Source organism: Taudactylus pleione, unplaced genomic scaffold (genome assembly GCF_031769625.1).
Source record: "Taudactylus pleione unplaced genomic scaffold, aTauple2 ptg000372l, whole genome shotgun sequence".
Lineage (NCBI taxonomy): Eukaryota > Metazoa > Chordata > Amphibia > Anura > Myobatrachidae > Taudactylus > Taudactylus pleione.
The window spans coordinates 14,874,460-14,898,550 of record NW_028284773.1 but is presented as its reverse complement, the minus strand read 5'-3'; the positions used below and the strand labels follow the sequence as shown (position 1 = coordinate 14,898,550).

At 44.1% G+C, this 24,091-nt stretch overlaps 1 protein-coding gene across 4 annotated transcripts in view; it reads left to right on the top strand.

Annotated features, from left to right (window-relative positions):
• OPA1 (OPA1 mitochondrial dynamin like GTPase) overlaps positions 1-23,741 on the top strand; it is a 100,561-nt gene extending 76,820 nt beyond the window's left edge. For all 4 annotated transcript variants that reach the window (XM_088444815.1, XM_088444813.1, XM_088444814.1 and 1 more), the window contains 2 exons: positions 20,555-20,628; positions 20,808-23,741. In XM_088444815.1, coding sequence (XP_088300941.1) covers positions 20,555-20,619 — 65 coding nt within the window. In that variant the 3' untranslated portion in view covers positions 20,620-20,628; positions 20,808-23,741. The remainder of the gene's footprint in view (positions 1-20,554; positions 20,629-20,807) is intronic.
• The last annotated feature ends 350 nt before the right edge of the window (positions 23,742-24,091 follow it).

Genomic DNA, 24,091 nt, shown 5'->3' with positions numbered 1-24,091 from the left:
ACTAATGCCCCTTTCCACTGCTGCTAAAACCAGGGTTATTGCTGTGTCAACCTGGGTCGCGGCTCAGTGGAAAAGGCTCCTAGGAAAAAATCCTGGGTCGATTTAACCTGGCATTTCTTCCTGAGTCTCGAGCATGGTTTTACACAGGTAAGATCCTTGTAATGCTCAGTGGAAATGGGAATCCCAGGTCATCTTACCCGGGTTCACTGTCCTGGGCTGGACCCGGGATTTTGGTGGAAAAGAGGTATAAAGTGAAAATGTAATAGCTGGTTAGATGTGGGTATCCAAGTGATTTTGACAGTTTAGCCATTATATTTACATCTGCAATTTTAGAAAAAAATAAAATTCTCACTCAGGCAGTGTTCCACCCTTTCCTCTTCTCTAAGCAGTGTTTAGCTCCATCCATCAGCTTCACTCTCACTCAGTCCCCAGCAGCTTCTTCGGCTCTTGCTTCTAGCACTGTCCTGGCACCAGCGAGTCAGAAGATCCATCCTCGTGAGCAGTAGGCGCTACCAGCCTGTAACTGTGAGAAAGCAGGCCAGGGATCCTATAGTTCTTTTTATTAAATTAACATATTAGATATAGGAATGTGTATAAATTATATATTAGGACTATATATTAGAATTCATTAATGTCACATTTACTGTAGGTGCACCATATACACTTCTCCAACCACTCAGACGCGTTTTCATTAAGTTGCTCTAGATGAATAAAATTAGTAGGTTTTGTTTGCTGCTAAAAGCCTGTTAGTCCATGTAGCATCCCTCAAAGTCTTCAGAAAATGTTATCATTTCCCTCTTAACATTACTTTGTGATCATTTGTTTGCTGAAGGATTTAAGCCCCAAGTCAGAACAATACATTTGTATTGTGTTATACTGTATATTCTTCAAACATTTTTTGTTTCTCTTGATTAGTTCAGTTCCAGTACACAAGATGGCGCCAGTGTAGTAGTATTTGAGGCTGTGCCGGGGGATTACAGGCTGTGGGAGAGTAGCGTGGCTGACCTCCTGCCTGTGTTTACCATTCCCTGCCAATGGAAGCCTTCATGTCTCCCAGGCAGCAGCCGTTGTGTCTTGAAAGATCAGCTCTCTCCATTCAGAGCACACAACACTCTTGTTGAGACATGTCCGATTATTTTTTTTTCTCATTCATTTTAAAGGCAACTTTTATCTTTATCAACTTAACGTCCAAGTTGTTGCTGAGAGATATTCATCATAATAGCTTTACATTGATGTGATGTAAACTGTTGACATTGCATGTAAAGCGCTGGTCACATGCTGCTTAAGGATAATTTGTAATTACAAAGTCTGCAGCAGTAAAAATCAGAAGCATGATTTTCTGAAATTTTTGCCGGTGTTGTGTCTAATTGCTGCATGTATGTGAATAGCATGTGTCTTTTTGGGGTTGGGTACGGGATGCCGGCAAAATCCTGACGCCAGCATCCCGACAGGGTTAGGATACCGACACTTGCTGCTTAGTGTTCTAACCATCCAACTCTCCCTAACCCTCGCTCCCCGGTGCTTAAACCTAACCCCCCCCCCCCCCTAGTGTCTAAACCGAACTTGCCCCTCCCTGCACCCTAAACTCTAACCCTTCCCCCTTAGTGCTTAACCCTCCCCATCCCCCTAGTGCCTAACCCATAACCCACCTCCTATCCCTGCTACTTACCTTCGTGATGCCAGTGCCGGGATTCTGGCAGGTGTCAGAATTCCGGCGCCTGTATTCTAATCGTCGGGATACTGAACGTATCCCTGTGTTTTTGATCAGTGATTTGTTAACTCTCAGTCCAGAATACAAATATTCACTGTAAAAATGTAGCAAAAATGTTCCAAAAAACTCCTAATGGGATATAAGAACTCTTTTATATGTGGTTGAGTAAATGAGAGAGACAAATTGTATTTATAGCGATGTCTTCTACACCGATGCCGTTCATGTGTTTAGCGAGTGTTTAACTTCCCATGATCATGGACAGGCATGTTTGCAGCATGGCGTTCCTTTGGATGGCTGGATAGGAACAAGTGTATGACAGTCACATGAAATGGAAGATCTGTGGGTTTTCCTGTGAGGATGGGTTTCAGTATAAATTTCTACAACTTTTCTTCAAGAGCGAAACATTATTCTCACAGGTCACCTCTAAGAAGTCTCATTCACTGGATGCAGATGATGGTACATTGGTCATTGCAGATGCCTATGCTGTTTACATAACATGATGGTATAAATGTACTGCTCTGACAGTGATGTGACACACCAATCTCTCTCACTTACGCTATCTCTCAACAGTCCCAATTTAAGAACAACATCCTCATCCTACTTTTCGTCTACTTTTTCCCACCTCTTGGGACTGATGTAAACAATACAGATTTGTCCTCATATACCTATCCTATATGGCACAGCTAGGCGCTCCGCCACGGTTAACGATATGTACTTTTTCCTAAACTTAGTTTTTGTTCGCACCATACCTGCATACAAAGTCACTTATTGTGTATTAGGATTAGTGCCTGGTGTGAAACTTGACTCGGCTCACTCATTGGACCTCCCTTTTTTGTCTTTTGACACAGGTTAGCGTCTGAGTTGCACACAGCAGCTGCATGCAATGCCAGCGCCAGTGACCAGGGTATCTGTGCATTGTCATTTTGTCGCATTAGCAAAGTGATAGACACACATTTTGTAAAAACGTCTGTGACGAGATGCATGGTGCTGCTTAGCCGCAAAGCCCGTGCTGCACCATATGGGGCCATTGTTGTGATTTGATGGTAGATGTGGACACATCGGTAGCTCTTTATAGATAAATGGCTAGATTAATAACCGTTTCTATCATGTATAATACCATGGGTGCTTATATAATAAGCCGTGTATAAGGGTTTGCACACTTTAGGTGGCTGCTCTTTTTTTTGTGTTCTCTTTAGCACCCATTCCTTGCTGACTCCTTAGGTTACCCCATCCATTCTTTACTGAATTACCCTATGTGGAAACCTCCCAACCTCCCACATTGGAGCAAGATGACGTGCAAACTGTACATTATTAATGATTCGGGTCAGCGCATGGTCACAATTTATGCTGATAGTGCAATAAAACTGCTCATTACAAAGCATGTGACCATTGACCAACAGCTTGTGACTTCCCTTTCTGGCAATGTATAAAGAAATCTATTGTTAATTTGCTATGGATTGTGAGCACAGGGTGTCAGCTGCCCAAGGATCCTAAAGCCAATTAAGCAATTGAACTTAGACAAACTACTTGTTTGTGAGCCGAGCATGCATATAACGACATGCGTATTTTCCAACTGATATCCATGGCTCTCTCGCTTCTTAATATCACATACACATTAAAGGCCTAATCTGAGTCTGCAGTCTGTCAAGGTCACAGCACGAAAAGTACAGACATACAATATCATAACCCAGGTCTGTGCAACTAGTGGTGCACGAACCTCAGAGGTGTTTCAGACGGGATGGGGTTATAATACAGACGGAGGGGATTCCGGCGGTCAGAATACTGACGCCAGAATCCCGACACCTGTCAGAATCCCAGCGCCTGCATCCCGAAGGTGAGTAAGCAGGGTCATGGGGAGGGTCAGCGTTAGGGACTAAGAGGATAGGTCTAGGGTGTGGGGAGGGGAAGGTTAGGTTTAGGCACATGGGGGGGAGGTTAGGGTTAGGCATCGGGGAGCAGGGGCGCCGAGAGGGGTGGGGGGTGAGCGGGTACTAGATTACCCGGGCCCGAGATTCCTGAGGGGCCTGGGTAATCCCCCTCCCTCACAGCAGCACAGTGCTGAGCTGCAGTGGGAGACTGCTCATGGCTGCTGAGCAGCAGCCACAGCAGTGGGGGGGAGCGATCATGCCCCACCTGGCTTTGAGCAGGGCTGAGGGGGCTCAGAACGCTCCCCCCCCCCCCTCAGCGCTCAGTTTTTATTTATTTTTTTCTTTCAGGAAGGGGGCGTGGCCACGCCTCCCGCAATTAGGCCATGCCCCCTGTTACCCGGGCCCACCGCGGTTCTTGGCGGGCCTGCCGGGAAGGGAGGTTTTTAGGATACCAACTGACAAAGTGTCGGTATTCTAACCCTGATGGGATGCTGGCGTTGGGATTCTGACCGCTGGTATTCCATACCCATTCTGTTTCAGACTACCAGGCTCTTTTAGAGCATCATGTTTTTTGTTCTGTTGTGTTAATACTATCCAGGTTGATCTATATTTTATGCTTTTGTTTAGTTTGATTCTCTTTAGTTCTGTTTCGGTCCCAAAGAAGGCCAGGTGGAAAAGAGATGTAGAGGGTCAGGTGTAGAATGGGTTAAACAGTAAAATTCATTGTTTACCCTGTCATGCAGGTAAGATGGCTTCTGCTCTGTCTCATGGCAGTCATAGCTCTATAGTCACACAGTGAGAGCCATCTACTTCCCCATGGGCTTAAAATGAAAAAAAACATTAATTGTCATCCTCAGGAGGATGTGTTTGGTTTACTTCATTTCCGAATCCCACATAAGAAAGAGTCAAGTAGTTTTCTGCTGTTTTTAGCATTATTTATAAGGAGCCAGACTCTAATACAGGATCCCTGCACCTTTTAGTGCATTCTTCATAGACCAGGCATGCCATTTAGCTAGATAATGATGACATAAGTATTAGTTCTGGCATGTGTTGAACTGATAACATGTCTTTGAACAGCCACTGGCCCAGAGAGAGACTGGGTGGTGCTCTGACTGCATCCGTTCCGTGGTATGTTTATTTACAATGCTTAACTGGTCAGAAGTGTATTGCTGTGTATTAAGATTGTGTTACTTATGGAGTATTCTCAGTATAAAGGTGGGAATTCTGCCTAATTGTTTTAGAACCAACAATCAATGTAAATGACCATAATTTGGCTATGTTTGGCGTTTCCCTAGAGTAGGCATTAAATGCCACCAGGAAATAAATATTTATAGCCTTTTAGCAGTGCGGTATTGTATTTAGTATTGGATGGAACAGTGCACCCATTAGGATGGGAGAAAGCTTATTTCCAGCACCCAGCCATACTGTTACAATCTTGACCCCTTTTCTTATGCTAGGAATATGCACGCTTTGTACAAGGGGACCTGCTGGCTGTCCATTCACTCCCCATCTGTTTTACTGTCTTTAGGGAACAGAAGATGTCCTCCCATTTATAAATCTGTCCTTCTCCTTGGTAATTGATGCTCTTTCTTATTGAGGGCAGCCTGGGTGGTTTTCTTTCTTTCTTTCTTCATTACTAAGTTATCAGCGGTTAGCAAAGTTTGTGAACTTGATGTTAATGCAGGTAAATTATAGCAACACAGTGTTGTGGATAACATTATACTGGTATATGAGGGCAAAATAATGTTTCATGCTAGGTGCAATATTAAATGCTCCATTTATTTCTCCCTTAATCTACTCAGCATCTATAAGGAGGCCAGTTTATGGAAGATGTTGCATAGCTTTTTAAAAAGAATCACAATTGCACCTTGTGACCTGACCAGGCATCATACAACTGTAGTGTGCTTGTGTATGTGGGACCGTGCTCAGGTCTTTGCACATTTGCACTTAAAAATGTACAATGTATGTTTTGTTAGGGAGAGCAAAAAAGACATATATATTGATGAATGCCAGGACTGTTAGCTAAATTCTTTTCAAGGGATTGGGGGGGAAGTGTTTTTCTATCCTGTAATAATAAAGGCAAATTCCACCCAAAAATACAATTTTCAGTGACAAATATATATTTTTATAGATCATCTAAAGATAAAATAAAGGTGGGTGTGAATATATATAATTTTCTCCTTTTTATATTATTATAAAATAAAGATTTACTTAACAGTGTTTCCTGCATCCATGAATCACGTACACCATTTATACACACCATTGTAAATTGAATGTGTATTATCACTGGTGGAAATGGTCACTACTGCAGGCACACTCATACAGATGTGCCCTCATACACCTAGCAACATTACTCCATGCAGCGCAAACTGAGATGCTCCAACACTTATAACTCCACAAACAAGTCATGAAATACTGTGTCTTAAGTCGCATTGTAGCTGCACGCAAAGATGCTCTCAGTGTACCACTTCAGTCACAAAGGAATTAGTACTATACATAGCCGTGGCCGTTCGTATCTGAATCCTTTTTACACATATTAGCACATAGATGTACAAGTACCGCAAGCCCCAATGGTCAGCATATTCTAGTAATGTAGTATTGTTGCTTCTTGCGGTTTGTAGCTGTGCAAATAAGACGCAACGTTTAAAAAAAAAAAAGTACACAAGTTGCAAAGACCCTGGTGCACCTTCAGTGGCTATTTAAAAGTATGCCACTATATTTATTGTAAAAATGACATTGAAATGATACACAGTATTACAGGAACTGGTGTGGCAGTGGTTAGCATTGCTTTCACACAGCTCTGGGTCATGAGTTAATTCCTCAACCATAAAGTTGTGTTATATGTATTAATGCAAACAGACCTCAATAATTGAGGAGTTTGTATATTCCCCCTGTGTATATGTAGGCTTACAGAAAAAGTGTTACACCCACGCTCCAACTGATAGAAGGTGCAGCTCAAAAGATATGACCTACACACGGCACAGAATAATACATAGATTAATATATACAAAATTGAGCATTCCTCCTCTGAGGTATATACAATAGTCACTTAAAACCAACTGCAGTTGGGAAACTGATATACAGTAAGAGGTGCTGTCTGACACTGAAGGGGTATATATTAGTGTGTCGAAAAAGGAATATTGTGTATTTTCTGAAGGAGACGTATTAAGGAATTACCTCATTAATGGAGATTACGGATATTATCAGTAAGATTGGACTGGTTTTAAGTGACTATTGTATATATCTCAGAGAAGTGCTCAATTTTGTATATGTCTATGTGTAGGTTTATTCTGGGTTCCTCTCACAACCCAGATATGTATATGTGCATATAGTACGTGTCTATCAGGTAGATAACCTTAAACTGGGTACGCACTAGATGATATGTCGTCCCGGAGCAACATATCTGGTACATCATCTAGTGTGTACCCATTATATGCATGCTCCCGCGGGTTGCTAACGACAATTCCATCCGCCCTACTACATGGCCGACGGGGATGCCGCTAACGATGCCATGCTACAGAATGCCGCATGACTCGTACCTTCTCCCCATCAGACTCGGCATCGGCAATTGTGTCGGCGATCTCGTGCTGGGTACACATCACTAAGCATTAGACTATAAGCTGTAATGGGACAGGGACTGATGTGTATGATTAAATGTTCTCTGGAAAAGGTAAATAATATCACGGTTTCATATTAGAAATCATCACTTAGTGCATATTTATATAATATGTTATCAGCAGATTTCTGCCACAACAGCAGCATTCTATCCATAGAGCTTAGATGTTACAATGGGTGCAGTTCTTAGGCAAGTGAAAAATTCAACTGATTTAATATATAGTAATAAATTGTGCTGCTTGTCACACAGTTCTCCAACATGAAAGTGTTACACATATTCTTCCCTTCATTTGCTGATGGTGGTGTAATATTAAAATGATGATCAGACTGAGGTACAGGTGGCATACACCTTTATGGTGGCGTGGGATTTTCGGCTATTTATCATGCTGCCAGTACAGGATAAGCACAAGATGCGGCCGTAGCAGCCAGCTGCTGTTTCCTGTCATGTGGGTGGTATCCGTCTTCCTCTTTTAGATATTAGACCTTGAGCTTATGTATGGGACGTTTGCACACTGTCCTAATGTGTCAATGTCCTTTCATTTACATCTCCCTCCTAAACTGCAGGGTTTTATGCTATTTATCTGCTCTGTTTAGTCTGTCTAAACAGCTAAAGCAATAAAAAGCAGGAACCTGGGAAACTAGGTGTTTTTTTTGTTTCAGTGACTGTTGCGTGTGCTCAGGTGCAGTCTGATTAGAATTGGGTAAGCAATGACTCTAATCAGACAAAGGGTAGAGGAAGTACTAAATAATCAAAGAGACCTCAACTGTACTGACTCACACTGTGGATGGCGTGTCTTCCTTATATGTTAATTCTCTTCAGGCTTTAAGCATTTTTTAAGAGTCTGTGTCTAAAGAAAACATTACAGAATCTAGATTATGCATATGTAAAAAGGAGAGAGACTTTTATAATACAAGATGCACAAATCTTCTCATGCCCTAGAGGCTGCAAAACTCGTACATTTCTGCTGTGGTTAAAGCTGGGTACATGGTAAACAGTGCGATGCAACGGGTAACAAGCCAACATTTTGGGCTGCCGATATACGTTACACTATCTGGTGCCTGTCCCCCCGATATGACGGCACAAGCCACATCCCGCTGCATGGGGTTGTCAGTCGCATTGTCAGATTGAGCTGCATGTAGGGCCGACCTGACTATGCGACCGACGACCAAACGGGAGCGCACATGGGCCGGCATAGTCCGTACACATTAGCCGATTTTGACAATATGTTGGCTTGATTTGTCGGATCGGGCGAAATATCATCTAATTGTACCCACATTAAGGTAGTGCATGAAAAAGAACAAGGGCGTCCCCTACTGCAACATATTTTAAGAAAAGACAAAAACAAGAGATATGGTAAGAACTTACCTTTGTTATCTCTTTTTCTACGAAGTCCATAGGGTCCACAGGGTTGACCTTGGGGTATAGCTGGATCTGGATCCATGGGCACCACGCAGTTAAAGCTTTGCTGCTCCCAGGATGCCCCCGAGCCACAGGCACCTCAGTTAGTAAGCAGCCAAGGCCGGAGGAGGAGACTAAACAGAGAGAAGGAAGACTGGAACACACAAGAAACCATACTCACAGAAATGGGAGACTGAAAACCGGTGACCAGCCACACAGCCCATTTGAAGCCAGGTGCGTCAGGGCGGGCGCCCTGTGGACTCTATGGACTTCGTAGAAACAGAGATAACAAAGGTAAGTTCTTACCATATCTCTTGTTTTCTACTTCAGGGTCCATAGGGGGTCCACAGGGTTGACCTTGGGGATGTCCCAAAGCAGTTCAACTAAGGGCGGGGACGCTCCTGTGCTGAAAGGTGCACCCGGCGCCCGAAGGATGCATCCTGAGAGGCGAAGGTGTCAAACGCATAGAACCTCAAAAACGTTTGAATTGTAGACCAAGTGGCCGCCTTACACAGCTGAACAGCAGAGGCGCCACGTCTAGCAGCCCAAGAGGGACCGACAGAATGAGTGGAATGAGCCTGAACAGAGGCTGGCACAGGTAAACCCTCCTGCGCATAAGCCTCACAAATAACTGAACGAAGCCAACGGGCTAACGTTTGCTTGTTGGCAGGCCAACCCCTCTTGTGAAAACCGAAGAGGACAAACAATGAATCCGACTTCCTAACCGAAGCAGTCCGGTCCACGTAGATTCTAAGTGCCCGGACTACATCTAAGGAAGCCTCACCAGCTGAAAGATCAGGTGACTGAAAAGCTGGCACGACAAGCTCCTGATTAATGTGGAACTTGGAGACCACTTTGGGCAAAAATTCAGGACGAGTGCGGAGCACCGCTCTGTCCTGGTGAAAAATCAGAAAAGGGGGGCGACAGGAAAGCGCCCCCAACTCTGACACCCTCCTGGCAGAAGCAATTGCCAGGAGAAAAACGGTCTTGAACGTCAGCCACTTGAGGTCCACTGACTCAAGAGGCTCAAGAAGAGGACCCTGCAAGACCCGTAGCACCACCGCCAAGTCCCAAGGAGCCACAGGAGGCACAAAGGGAGGCTGGATCCTGAGAACACCCTGGAAAAAAGTGTGAACATCCGGCAGTGTAGCAATCCGTCGCTGAAACCACACGGACAAAGCAGACACATGAACCTTCAGAGAGGCCAGGCGTAAGCCGAGGTCCAAACCTGATTGAAGGAACTCCAAGATTCTGGAAACCCGGAACACCTGAGGATCATAGTTTCTGGATTCACACCACTGAAAATAAGTGCGCCACACCCTGTGGTAAATCCGTGCGGAAGCAGGCTTGCGTGCCCTAAGCATGGTACCAATGACCGAACTGGAGAAACCCCTAGACCTCAAGACGGCTGTCTCAAGAGCCACGCCGTCAAAGACAGCCGACCCAGATCCGTGTAAAGGCAGGGCCCTTGAGACAACAGGTCCCGACGCTGAGGGAGAAGGTACGGAGCGTCGATGGAGAGGCACCTCAGATCGGAGTACCAAGGACGTCTGGGCCATGCCGGAGCTACCAGCACGAGCGTGCCGCCGTCCTGCTTGAATTTCCGCAGAACCCGAGGAAGTAGGGATATCGGAGGAAACAGATACGCCAGGTGAAACATCCATTTCACCGACAACGCGTCTACCAGACTGGCGCCTGCGTCTCTTGTCCTTGACCCGTAAACGGGCAACTTGTGATTGTGATGGGAGGCCATCAAGTCCAGCTCCGGCAGCCCCCACCTGTCCGCGAGTAGCTGAAACACCTCTGGGTGAAGCGACCATTCCCCGGGATGCACGTCGTGACGGCTGAGGAAGTCCGCCTCCCAATTCAGGACTCCGGGAATGAAGACTGCCGAGATCGCTGGAATGTGACACTCCGCCCAAGCAAGGATGCGAGACACCTCCGACATCGCTGCCCGACTGCGAGTTCCTCCTTGGTGGTTAATATATGCCACTGTGGTGGCGTTGTCGGACTGCACCTGAACCGCCCTTCCGTGAAGAGCGGGACCGGACGACTACAGGGCCCTGTATACTGCCCGCAGTTCCAGAATGTTGATGGGAAGAAGAGCTTCTTCCGCAGACCAACGACCCTGAAGTGACAACGAGCCCGAAGACTGGCATCCGTCGTGAGCAAGACCCAGTCCGGGATCCAAAAGGGGCGCCACTCGACCAGATGAGCTGTCTGAAGCCACCAAGCCAAAGACTGCCGAACCTCCGGGGACAACTCCAGCAACTGAGAGCGGATCCGGTGAGGTAACCCGTTCCATTCCGATAGAATCAGCCCCTGCAGGGGCCGGGAATGGAACTGGGCAAATGTCGAATGTTGACACCATGGAGCCCAGAACTCTCATAGCCGAATGGACCGAAAGGCGGCAACTGCTCAGGCAACTGTGTATCCGCAGCTGCAGGGAGGAGACCTTCTCCGGGGTCAGGAAGATCCTTTGCTGACGAGAATCCAGCAGGGCTCCCAAATGAACCATCCGCTGAGATGGAATCAGGGAGGACTTTTTCCAATTTATCAGCCACCCGTGCGCTTGCAGGCAAGCGATCGTCAGGTGGAGATGTTGAAGCAGTACCTCCGGGGAGCTTGCCAGCAACAGGAGGTTGTCCAGGTACGGCAGCAGCCGGACATTCTGGTTCCGAAGATGTGCGGCCATGACCGCCATAATCTTCATGAACACCCTCGGTGCCGTGGAGAGACCAGTGGGTAGCGCCCGTAACTGATAGTGGTGTTGAAGGATAGCGAACCTCAGATACCGCTGGTGCGAAGGCGCTATCGGAACATGGAGGTAGGCGTCCTGGATATCCAGGGACACCATGTAATCCCCCGGTTCCATCGCCAGAATGATGGAACATAACGTTTCCATCCTGAACTTGGGATTTCTGAGGAATTTGTTCAGAGACTTCAAGTTGAGGATAGGGCGATGAGAACCATTGGGTTTCCGCACCAGAAACAGAGAAGAATAGTACCCCGTCCCTCGTTGTAATTGAGGAACAGGAACAATGACCCCTGCTTTCTATAGCTTCCTGAATCTGTAAAGTCTTGGTCGTATCCTGAGAAGGACTCATGCAGAAAAACTGGTGGGGCGAAAAGACAGGGCGTACCCCTGGGAGACCACTTCTCGAACCCAGGCATCCGTGGTGGTATTGTGCCAGCACTGGGCAAATAGAAGAAGTCAGCCTTCCACTCTGGGGTCCCCCAGAGGGAGGCCCGTCCCATCAGGCAGAAGGTTTATCTTCCTGCTTGGAAGAAGGGCGCCTGGCACTCCAGGCCTGCTTCTTGGGCTTAGAAGCGGCCTTGGTCATCGACTGCCTCGGGAAGGACTGACCTTTTGGCCTTGCCCTGAACCCGAAAGGACCGAAAGGCAGAGCTCCGTACCTTGGTAGGTGCAGAAGCCGAAGGGAGGAAGGCTGATTTAGATTTAGCCAGAGTGTCCACAATTTTGTCCAAGTCTGGACCAAAAAGCAACTCCCCATTAAAAGGTAAGGCCTCCAGTCCCTTTTTGGAGTCCGCGTCAGCTCTCCAAGACCTCAGCCACAAGGACCGATGCGCCGACACCGCTGCGCCGACAGGTCAGCAGGCTTGCATCTAACGATGCTTCCCCAATGTAGGAAGCCGCATCCCTCATTTGACCTATCAACGCTCTCTGGATCTCCGGAGCATCCTCCGGAAACGTGTCCTCCAAAGCGTTGGCCCAGCCCTCGATGGCCTTAGCCACCCAAGAGATGGCCATGGACGGACGGGCCACCGCCCCCGAGAGAGAGTAGATAGACTTCAAACAAGTCTCCACTTTCCTGTCCGTGGGATCTTTCAGGGAGGAGATCGACGGCAAAGGCAGCGTAGCGCTTTTAATTAAGCGGGTAACGTGGGAATCCACCGCTGGCGGAGTTTCCCACTTCCTGCAATGAGCCTCCGGAAACGGATAGTTCGAAGCCAACCGCTTCTGCGGTTGGAACCTCTTGCTGGGCAACTGCCGGGCCCCAGCCATATGATCTGTTAACTGGTCGGACAGGGGAAAAACCGTCAAAGCTACTTTGGCCTTCTTAAAATTTGGGTACTTTGACCTGGGGGCCGGCACATCCTCCTCAATATGAAGGATGGCCCGCACCGCCCTAACCAATGCCGGCACATTAATGGAAGACTTAGCCTCCACCTCCTGGGCCCCGGCATCCGAGTCAGAGTCCTCATGGATCTCCCCGTCATCCGAAGACACGTCCGTGTCCGTGAACTGAGCCGCCAGTGAAGCCGGAACGGGTCGCTTGGACGCCCGTGGGGGCAAATCACTGTGCAACATAGATTGAAAGGCCGATGACGAAGCCGCCAGGCTCTGAACAGAGCTGGAGAGGACGTCCACCCAGGGAGGGGGTACCGCCTGAGGATACCCCTGAAAAGGTACCATCGACTGCTATGGCACCGTGGTCGGGACCGCAAGTCGGTCCGCGATCGACGCCAGCACTTGCGTAAACATCGCCCACGGAGGATCCTGCGCCACCGGGGGTTTAGAAGGTCCAGGTACCAACTGGCACCGCCCGCACAGACCGTCCTGAGACAAATCCGCCCCGTCAACTCCTGCCGAACAGCGTCAGCAGGAAAACAACACAGGAGCCACAGAGCGCTCTTTCTCCTAATCAGACATGACACAAACTTTTCGCAATAATAGTGTATCACCGAAACAAGGTAAGGCACTCCCAAGCATGCAACACAAACAGCCCACAAACTGGTACTGAGTAGCACACCGCAGTATGTGACGGACCTCACAAATACGTAGATTTATATAAGTGAGGTTACAAAGAAAGAACACCCCTCCCCCACGCACCTGCGGGCCGTAGGAGAACGAAAGGGATAGATAAAAAGCTGACAGTAAGTAGAAATAAGCACAGACAGCAGCACTAGCAAAAGTCACATACCATGCAGAGAAGATATACTCACTGCACCTTCCGCTACAATCAACCTCCCAGATTCAGTGTCTGGGAGGGCTACAGCGCTGCGAACACTGTCCTGATCAGGGGAGAGGTACGCAGGGGGACTGGTCCACTGGAAGCCTGCCTGGGAGCTCTGCGATGCTGCCTGAAGATAGCCGCCGGAGAGCACTGAGGAGGAGTGGCCAGGAGATAACAGGCCAGCGATGCCAGCACGCATGAGAGAAGGCGTGCTGGGCTGAGGGGAGGAGCGGTAAAGCAGGGAAGGCTGCCTCCCCTGCTAGTATTAAACCCCCAGGGAAGCCGGTTCCCCGCCGGTCTTACACCCTGGAGGTCAGCAGACACACGGGGTATGCCAATTAGGGGGGAAGCCCGCCGCCGGTCTGTCCCCAGAGACCGGCGGCATGAAGACTGCACGCGGCTTACCTGGCCCCTTGAGTCCGGCAGCAGTCAGTGGGAGCTCCCGGAGCCACGCTAACACTGACTCCGGGGTCCCGCTGCGATCCCCGGATCAGTACCGGCGTTGCAGCGCCAGCGGCGCTGTTGGAGCGGCAGCGTGGACGTCCAGAAGGACAGTCTGATGCTGCCGCTCAGAAGATAGTAAAAATAGAGAAATAAAATCTTCTTTTTAAAAATAAAAATAATAATAAAGCTATGGGGCTGCTTAAGCAGCCCCACTGCGCAGGGTGACCCGACTCCGGCCGGCCACCAACTAAAACTGAGGTGCCTGTGGCTCGGGGGCGGGCTATAGCGGAGGACGGACCCAAGTGCATCCTGGGAGCAGCAAAGCTTTAACTGCGTGGTGCCCGTGGATCCAGATCCAGCTATACCCCAAGGTCAACCCTGTGGACCCCCTATGGACCCTGAAGTAGAACCTGACTTTAATGAATTTTATTGTGTAACAATAAAACATGCCTATCTGAGCCAACACTGGATACTTCCAAAAACTGGTCCAAAGAAGGATATCAACTTCCTCTGAATTATAGCTAAAAAAAAACTATTGTGTATTAAACAATATAAGTTTAATCACAGACTGCACATACAATAGCCTATCTGAATAAACTAATCAGTGAAATCAGTCTATCAGATTCCAAAAACCATCAATATATTTAAGCCACTCCTAGAATACTCCAGAAAGCTACTATAGGGAGAGGTAGCTAATATGTGTCCAATGTGTTTTGTCTTCGCATTAATAGTTCTTATGACTTCCTCAGGAATACCTCTGATATCTTGAATGGTATTAGATATGCATTCTACAGTATTATTTTATGTATGGACATGCATTACTTGGTTTTTGTATTAAGCACACTATGATAGCACATCTTTCTAATCCTTGAACAAATACCTGTTGGGCTTGAATCAGTACTACTTTGAAGCATTTGGGTTGAAAGGATTTCCTCAATTACCGTATATCAAATAAGGTTGAAAACATTTATTTGTGGTGCGGATTGACTTCACTTATAATTTCTGTGTCACCTCATAGGGTGTTTTATTGTATTATTGCACTACAGGCATCATATTTATTTTTATTTGTTTCTTTGTGTCTAGATTTATACTTGGTTACACCATAAATATTTGGCTACCACCTTTTAAAGGAAGGAAACACACGTTGCAGTTTGTTCTTTATTAAAGGACATTTTGTCCAATGGTTTTTTACATCTCTAGATCCTGAAGCGCTACGGTTTATTTTTTAATTCACATATATGATCAAGTGGTTTAGTTGGTTTCAGCTAAAACACCAGAATTAAAGAGAAACGTGACTTACAGTAGAATAATTGTTGGTGTAAGTAGGGGTGGTTTGAGGATCTCAGAAACTGCTCATCTCATGCAAGTCTAGAGCGATGGTTCTCAACTTAAACCCTCATGTTTTCCCAACAGCTCATGTTTTGAGGATTTCGGTCTGTGGAAGCAGGAGGGATAATTACTGACCCTAAAAATAGATGACCTCATCTAAGCATAATTAAACAAATCCATAAAATATGACCTGTTGGTGGTACTTGAGGACTGATATTGAGAGACCACTCTTCTAGAGTTTACATGGAATTGTGCTCAAAACAAAAACATCCAGTGCGGGTGAAAACCCCTTGTTAATGAGACAGCTCAGAGGAGAGTGGACAGACTGGATTAAGCTGAAAAAATTGTGCTGGTCATATGCATCCCATCATTACCACACATTTTCAATTGGTACTAAGGGACCTAATGAGTGCCATGAAAGCATTCCCTACACAATAACACCACACCCAGTCTGAACCACTGACAGAAGTCAGAAAAGAACCATGGATTCATGTTATAAACCCCAAATGCTGGCATTACCATCTGCATTTCATAGCAGAAAATGATACTTGTCAAACCAGGTGTAAAGTTTTGGTAAAAGTTTGTCCACTGCAACGTCAGTGTTCTGTTCTAAGATGTTCTTCTGAAATCCACTATCGTAGCGCATGATTCTTTGAGTCACTGTCTCCTTCCTGTCCTCTTTCATTTACAAGGCATTTTTGTCAAGAGACAAAATTCTGAATACTCAGCCATTGGAGCAGTAGATTGTTGCATCTTATTGTGCGATATCAGTCACTCATCATCATTGTGTGATCAATATTTTTAATGTTTTAGTATTTTATTTTTCATATGATTTAGAATATAAAATTGATTATTAATATCATTTGGTGTCCTGAACTTTTATTTCTACCATCTCAGGAGGGTTCAAGTGTATTATACACGTATTAATATATTTATAAACAGAATTTTTTCAAATTAGCGCTTCACCATCATCTGTATTGTAGGGTTTTGTAATTTGTAGTGAGCTCACTGGGTGACTTGCTGCTACGATTATTAATTTACTTTCTCATTAGCGCCTGGTACATGTTGTGTTTTTCTGAGTTATAAAAAATGCACAGTTAAAAAAAATACAATTAAAGCGTTTGTCAAAACAGCCTTTACTCTGCCTGTTGCAACATATTGTGTGAAACATTGCACAAAGCCAGTATACAGATGTGTCCTCATACACTATTGCTGCAGTGACGCCAAACAAACCATCTTGGCGCGCCGTGTCTTTTCACACTGAAATGCATCTTAGGGCCGTATTCAATTGCCTGCGAAAAGCCGAGATCGGCGAAAAGTTCTCGCCGGTGACGTCATTTCGCCAGGCGAGAACTTTTCCACGTATTCAATTGCCAAAACTTTTCGCCGGTGGGAAAAGTCTGCGCTTTGTAACCAGCGGAAAAGATTCGCCTGTGAATTGAGGCGGAAAAAGTGCAGAATTGGTGGTTTGGGATGCAAAAGTTACGGGAACACCCTTGCAGCCTTGGGACAGTACCCCAAAGGTAAACTGCATCAAAAAAAGTTTTTAAAATACTTTAGAACACCCCAAAAAAGTACTTTTTGTTTTGGGGGAGAAAAAAAACAAAGTTGGGGGATAAACTTAAAAACTAGCGAAATCGACTCCAGGGGGTCCCCCAAGTATGCCCAAGTTTTTTGTTTTTTTTTATTGCAGGTGTATGCTGAATATTTGTAACTATGCTTGCACCCATTTTCATGTACCCCAAAAATGCTGGGACTACTTATTTTGGCCAAACAAAAAAACTAAATGCTATTCTTCACCACTTGTGCAAAGACGCTAAATAAAACCAATTGAGAGCATTTAAACACCCCACATACCTGCAGCAGGGCTATTCGGGGGTATCCATAGTGATTCCCCATATCAGTGCATCTTTAGGGGGGTGTCGGGGTGATTTCCCAAAATTTACAGGACTTTATCGCCTATTTCAGTTTCGCCGGGACGCGTTCTCGCGTCCCTTGCAATTGAATAGGGCAAATCGCGGTGACGGGCGCGATACTTTTCCAGAGCCAAAACTAGCAATGACTGTGAAAAGTCCGGGATGCGAAAAGTCTGGGACTTTTCGCCTGCAATTAAATACGGCCCTTACTCGCAGTGTGCTACTATTTTCCTCATTTTTGCATCTTAGTTAATGAATAGTGGTTTTAGGTTCCTAGGATTAGGGGTTTTTTTTCGCAAAGGTGACAGCCCTGATAAAGGGCCTGATTCTGATTTGGGAATAGAGTAAGAAAGAGCAAGTAACTGTGCATCTTGGTAAAGAGATTTAGATGTGGGAGGAGTGAGTCCAAGATGATATCTAAATTGCAGCGTAAAATAAAGCTGTCCGGCATTTGTGGGCTACATGCAAAAACTGCCAGTATTTGCCCTGTATGCAAAAAATATGTATGTATATGCACAGGGGCGGGCTGGGCTGGGGGCCAGGGTGCCATCTGCCCCCTGGGACGGTACAATTTCTGTGATGTGGGGCCGTCATATGCTCCATACGCTCCATATGCTTCTGGTGACCGTTAGACATGCAGAGGCTGCTTGGTTGTGTTACAAGAGTAATCAGCCTGACCGGCCATACTGATATTCCTTGTAAAAACCTGAGCGGCCAGGGAGCATACTCTGCATGTATACCGGCTGCCAGACATGTGACTAGAGTGGTCACCCAGGACGCAGGCCCCCGTTTGGACGTCACGACGGCCACTCGTCCTTGCCTGCCCCAGTGGCACCTGGTCGTCGTCCTGCTTGGGCTCCATTTCCCACCGCTGGCGCCACTTGCTACTGCCGACAATGCCGCGGACATCAAGTAAGACATTGCAATATTAGCAGCTGCCAGTGGGAACCCGCACTGTCTGGATAGAGACTGCATTTGCTGCTGGAGTGAGAGTGCATTGGAGGAGCCGTGGAGCTGTAGCACTGAAACAGAGGAGAACTCCAGGAGAATTAGGAAAGTTAACTCCTGCAGGGAAGGGAGCAGTACATTTAAAATACTCAGATGGAGAGGGGGGCATAATAGTGGGTATAGGTGGGGAGGAGTGCACAGCAATGGGTATACAGATGGGGTGGGGGTCACAATAAAGGGCATACAGATGGGAGAAGGGGAGGGGGGTGCACAATAATGGGTATACAGCTGGTAAGGGGGCACAATAAAGGGTACACAGATGGGATGGGGGTATAATAAAGTCTATACAGATGGGGAGGTGAGCACAATAAAGTATATGCAGACAGATAAGGAGGGGGCCACAATAATGGGTATACAGATAGGGAGGAGCTCTCAATAACGTGTATACAGATGGGGAGGGTTTGCACAATAAATATACATAACAGGTTTTTTTATTTTTCTAGGAAAGTCAGGGAGGGGCACTTGCTTGTGTAGCCAGCCAGCCAGCCCCTGTATGTGCACCCCTTGCATTGCAACATGGTTTGTCCAGGTATACAGTTACTTGTTCTATCTTATTCTAAAATATGAACCAGGCCCAAGTGACACATTGGGTGGCCTCACAGTGAAGTTGAACAACTATTGATTCATTCAGATAATAAGTTATATTGCAAGAGGCAATTATTATGTTTTTAAATACCCATTAAAGTATATGGTTTTAGGCTATGTGGGCCTGCTGTGTTGTTACTCTGTTTTAGGATTATCCTGATATTTAACTGGTCTACTATGCAATTGTGATGAGTATTGGACAATAATCTGATTCTGTTTTCTGTAATCACTGTAAGTGTTTAACCATGGGAAAGGGGCTGATTTGAACTAACTATGCTACACTATGTGCATCCTCTTGCCATATATATTTAATTTTAACACTTAAAAAGAGTTACATTAGTAAGAAGTAGCAATTTTACACTTAAACTACTGATTCTTACTAATTTAATGCTTTAGTAAACTGTATAATGCCTGCTCATTTGCTTCATGACTGAGCTAAATGGAGCCTTCCGCACAGTCCCCTCCGCCGTTGCTGGAGAGGAGACATGTCTACATGCTCCCATGGTAATGCTAACAGCTGGCAGCGCCGCTGCCACTCATGGAGTGATTGTGATCTCTCCTTTAGCGGTGGTGAGGAATGTGCGGGAAGCACCGCCGGCTGTTACCATTACCATAGGAACATGTCTGCAGTCCAGGTCCTCTGCAGACATGTCTCCTCTCTCCAGACTGCGAGGACTGAAAAGTGTTAATTTAGGAAGGAATGAGAAGATACAGAAAAGTGTTTCATTAGTAAGTAACCGTTTGCTAAAGCATTACATTAGTAATGCTGGGTACATACTGGCCGACATATCGGCCGTTCAGTTGAACGGCGGATACATCATGTATGTGTCGGCCAATGTGTATATATCTGCACATCATGCTGTGTGTACAGGCAGTCAGACAACCGCCAGTACACTTGCTGCACAGGCTGCTGGGGAGGAGGGCGTGGCGCGACCCCCGGCCAATTATATCTTTAGATGGCAGTGATGGGGGTTCAGTGTGTATCATCATCTGCTGATATCTTCCAGGTGTGTAGCCAGCTTGAGGAGCAGCAGTTTAAGTTTTAAATTAGTTTACTTACTTTTCCTATTCTGAGCTGTTACTTCTCTCTGGTAAGCAATTATAAACAAAGCTCATAGGTATATTAAATAAAAAAATAGTACACTTTGCAGATAGAGCAGACCCAAATGTTTCTTACTGGATATTTATAGATAGTGAGTTAATAATCTGCTTTAAAGGTCTATTTCCCTTTAACGTCCACATTATGGTTGATTCTTGTCGTCTTAAGTCTTTGATTCTCTGCCTAAACTGTGGTTGGTTATTCTATGTTTGGATTGTCCGGTATGAATTTCCACCTCTAATATAGAGAATAAGGATATTAGGTTAAAAGAGAAAGCAAGGATTAGTGATTGTTGATAGTCCTCCATTCTGTAATATAGAGGAACAGGTGCTGTGCCGCCCAGACGTGATTTTAGAGAAACCTAACTCTAGTTTTTTGCACTTCTGTAAGCCCCAAGGACCTAAAATGTGAAGAAAATCCACTTCAAAAACTTTTTTTTTTAAACATAATACTGCCTTAAATATTACATTATGTATCATGGTATTTATTTGACAGGTCATAATCCCCTCATCGTTCCCAATACAAAACACTTGGAGTCTGTCAGCACTGTATAGGATCATTAAAGTACTGAACTAAATTTGTTTGCTTTTTATCCCTGCAGAAAAAGTAAGAGAAATCCAGGAAAAACTTGAAGCCTTTATTGAAGCCCTTCATCAAGAAAAGTAATCCGCTTAGGTAATCCTCCTCCTATATAACTGACAGTAACATGTTTATGATATGCATTATATTCTCTCATCACAATGATATGTTTATTAAGGGATGTTCTGATAATTTCATTTGTAACTGTATTCTTTTTTATGTTTTTTATGTTTTTTCCTTTTTTTTTTTTAATTTTAAATTGCTTTGATTTTCAGATAATACATTTCAAGGAGAGCGAATACAATCTGTGCACTGATGAATTTTCTACACACAGCAATCTCCTGAAGCAAGCTCTTCTATATAAGACATAAGGAAGGGCAGCCTTGTTTATTTATAATGGGCTACTTGGAGGACTGTCAAGTGTTTGTGAAAGTGTCCAGTGAAGAGACACGTCTACCTGTCGCTGCTGTCCTGTGTTTGTGCTGTACCTTCATCACACTTACCAACTTTTACATGAGCAAGTAATCTGGGCCAGAATATGTCATCTGAGCTCTTGTATATAAATCTTTAGCACCACTTACTATTTTTCTTTAGTGCTGTCCATGAAAGTATTGCACACCTCATATTTATATTTACTGTATATGACATATGCTCCAATGAAGAAAGTAATATTGAATATTAAACCCTTATAGTACGACATGGATTGATCAGTATGAACTGTTTGCTTTAAAGCCTTGAGTTTACAGAGAGAATTAAATTGTAATTTAAATTCATTTATTGCATTCTGGATTGCATTCTGGATTGCACTCCCTTGCACTGATTATATCTAAAGCAAATTAAATACCTTGAGGACACAATTTGTTTTTATCCCCTGTGAGCACTTATTTGATAACCGTTGCCAATAATGTGTGTGATATTTTCTAAACATCCATTATCTAGCATTACCATATATGTTAGGGAGACAGTGAAGCACAAAACAGCTCTCATGATTTAATCATGGTGCCATATCTCTTCAAACTGACACTTGTGGTTCATTGAAAGAAGTGGATGAAATAGACACTTATTTTCTTGTCATTTTGGCTGTCACACAACTATACAACAGTTGTTGTTGTAGACACTAGCTGCATAGCACTTAATTTTTCTTTTTTTTTGTCTTCTTTCTGAACATTACCCCTAAAGAGCAATACAGATTGTGGTTACATCTTAGAAATATTACATTTTATTTTTGGAACAGCAGTTTATTAATCAGAGTTGTACAACAGGGAGCCAGTACATACTAGTGTCACGTTTGGGGATATTTGCAGAAATTGGTTTACAGTAATAGACTATATAGCCCACATCAACCAATCATAGTCTGTCTTTTTTTCTCATATTCTGATAAATAAAGCAAATATGTGACTTATTGCTCTGGTTACAGCACCTTTTTCATGTGCACCTATTAACATAAATGTAACCATGTCAATATGTAGTGGTAGCCCTGATCTTAGAGGTCTTGTAATGTATATGAATTTTGGAAGTGTATTCAATTACACCCATTTAAATTCTTAAATTTAAAAAGTTTCAAGCGAAATGTTTCATTCTTACAATTCTGATTTTCTAATGTCTGTAAACATGACATTTTTTATGATTTTACAATTCTACTTAGCATATTTTGTCTGGTTATTTTTTTCTACAGTTTCATTGTTTCCAGTTCATTAAAATTCAGTTAAATTCAATTGACTATATTGTAAAAGTGCTTCATTTATTTTTATTTTATATATAAATATATATATATATATATATATATATATATATAATTCTTTATAATTTCAAAAAAACCTGCCATTAGAAGCATTGATTCAAATTTCAAGTCTATGAAGGTTTCAGTGACCATGTAATTTTGCTATGTGGATGTGATATTACACAGGTATAATACATCACTGTGTCAACTTATTCAAGCTGCACACATTAACTAAACAGCACTGGCAGCCATTTTATTAACTGAAGCAAAATTCTCCAGTGGTCTCTTGTGAAACAGTAGGCTACATTGCCATAAATGTATATTCGGCGAACAAAATGGCTGCCTCCATCCAAAGTGTATAATTGAACAGTGTACCAAGGCTATATAACCATAAGCATTATACATTAAGTTTTGATGCTAGTAAAAATACATAAAAAAAAAAATGCAAGTGCTTTTGATAAGCTATTTTACTATAGGTTTAATGACAATTGGAGGCATCCTAATGTATTTCAGCAAACACCGAAAGAAATGCAACAGGTATTGACAAAACTCAATGGGCATGGTGGCTCTACACATTAAAAACCCCTTGCATAGCAAAATAAATATTTTAATTTCAACTAGCCATTTTCTTGAATTGCATTATTTGTATTTTCATTGCCCATTTTCCTCTAATTTGCATTATTTTATAATCAATTTATTAACCAGAATCATTCTACTTTTGTTGCTTGAAAATCTTTATATCAAAAATAAAACACAGGTCAGTAATTGTAACTAATGTAAAAATAATCCTGATTGGGCAAATTTCAAAAATTGGCAAATATTGTGTTTATTGGATCTTTCCAAGACGCCGTCTTTAAATCTGTTTGCCATGGCTAAATGTTATAATCAACATGCAAGGTACAGCCAAATGTAGAGCGGTGTCCAATTAGCCCCAAACATTGTTCTGGCGCTAATTGATCCCCGCGATCGGCAAAAAACAGGGATTTTTCTAAAATGTTTTTTTCCACCCTATCCTATAATTTAGGTCGAAATAATAGCATCATACTCCCGAAAACACATAGGAGTCGCGATAAGCTCGCGGACCTATGTGTTTTCGCCTTTTTTTTTGGAGAAAAAATAATCAGAATAATCCATTTATTGTGAATTATTTTTCGGGACACATCAGGTCTCGAAAAAAAAAACTTGATAAGTGCCGACCTCGGGCCGAATTTGGGGCTAATTGGATAGTCAGGGCGAGGTAATTAGCCACGGTAATTTACCACGGCTAATTGGATACCCCCCGTAGTATGGAGTGTGTCCAGTTTGACAAGTTTTCCTTTAAGTATTTCCTGGTTGCCCCACAAAATGAAATACATAAGTTGTACTGAATTAAGTTTGTGGCACTCTTAACTGATGTATACAGCATGATATATTAAAAGAACCTTGGGTATTTATTAAATTCTATTGTAACTTGTCTGAAAGACAAATAAAGAAAAACATTTTGACAGTGTGTTTTGTTTTGACTGATGTCTTATCTGTTTTATCATTCTCTGTAGAATATTTTATGCAAACATTTCTGTAACTATAGTAGAAAATTCTTGATTATTCCACCTTTTTTACAGTTTAAATGTGGCACAAGAAAACATGCAGTATATTATTCATTTGCACTTTGGGCTACAGATTGATCTGCTTGTCTACAGTAAAATGGTAGGCACCAGTTGTTCCAGACTGGCAAGAGGGTATAAAAATCAAACGCAGTGGCGATTTTAAAAGTCAGGCCGCCCATAGGTACAACATTATCACTGCCCTCTCCCGATCTCCCCGCTAAGGCCAGGGGGGTGAAGCATAGCTGCTGCAGAG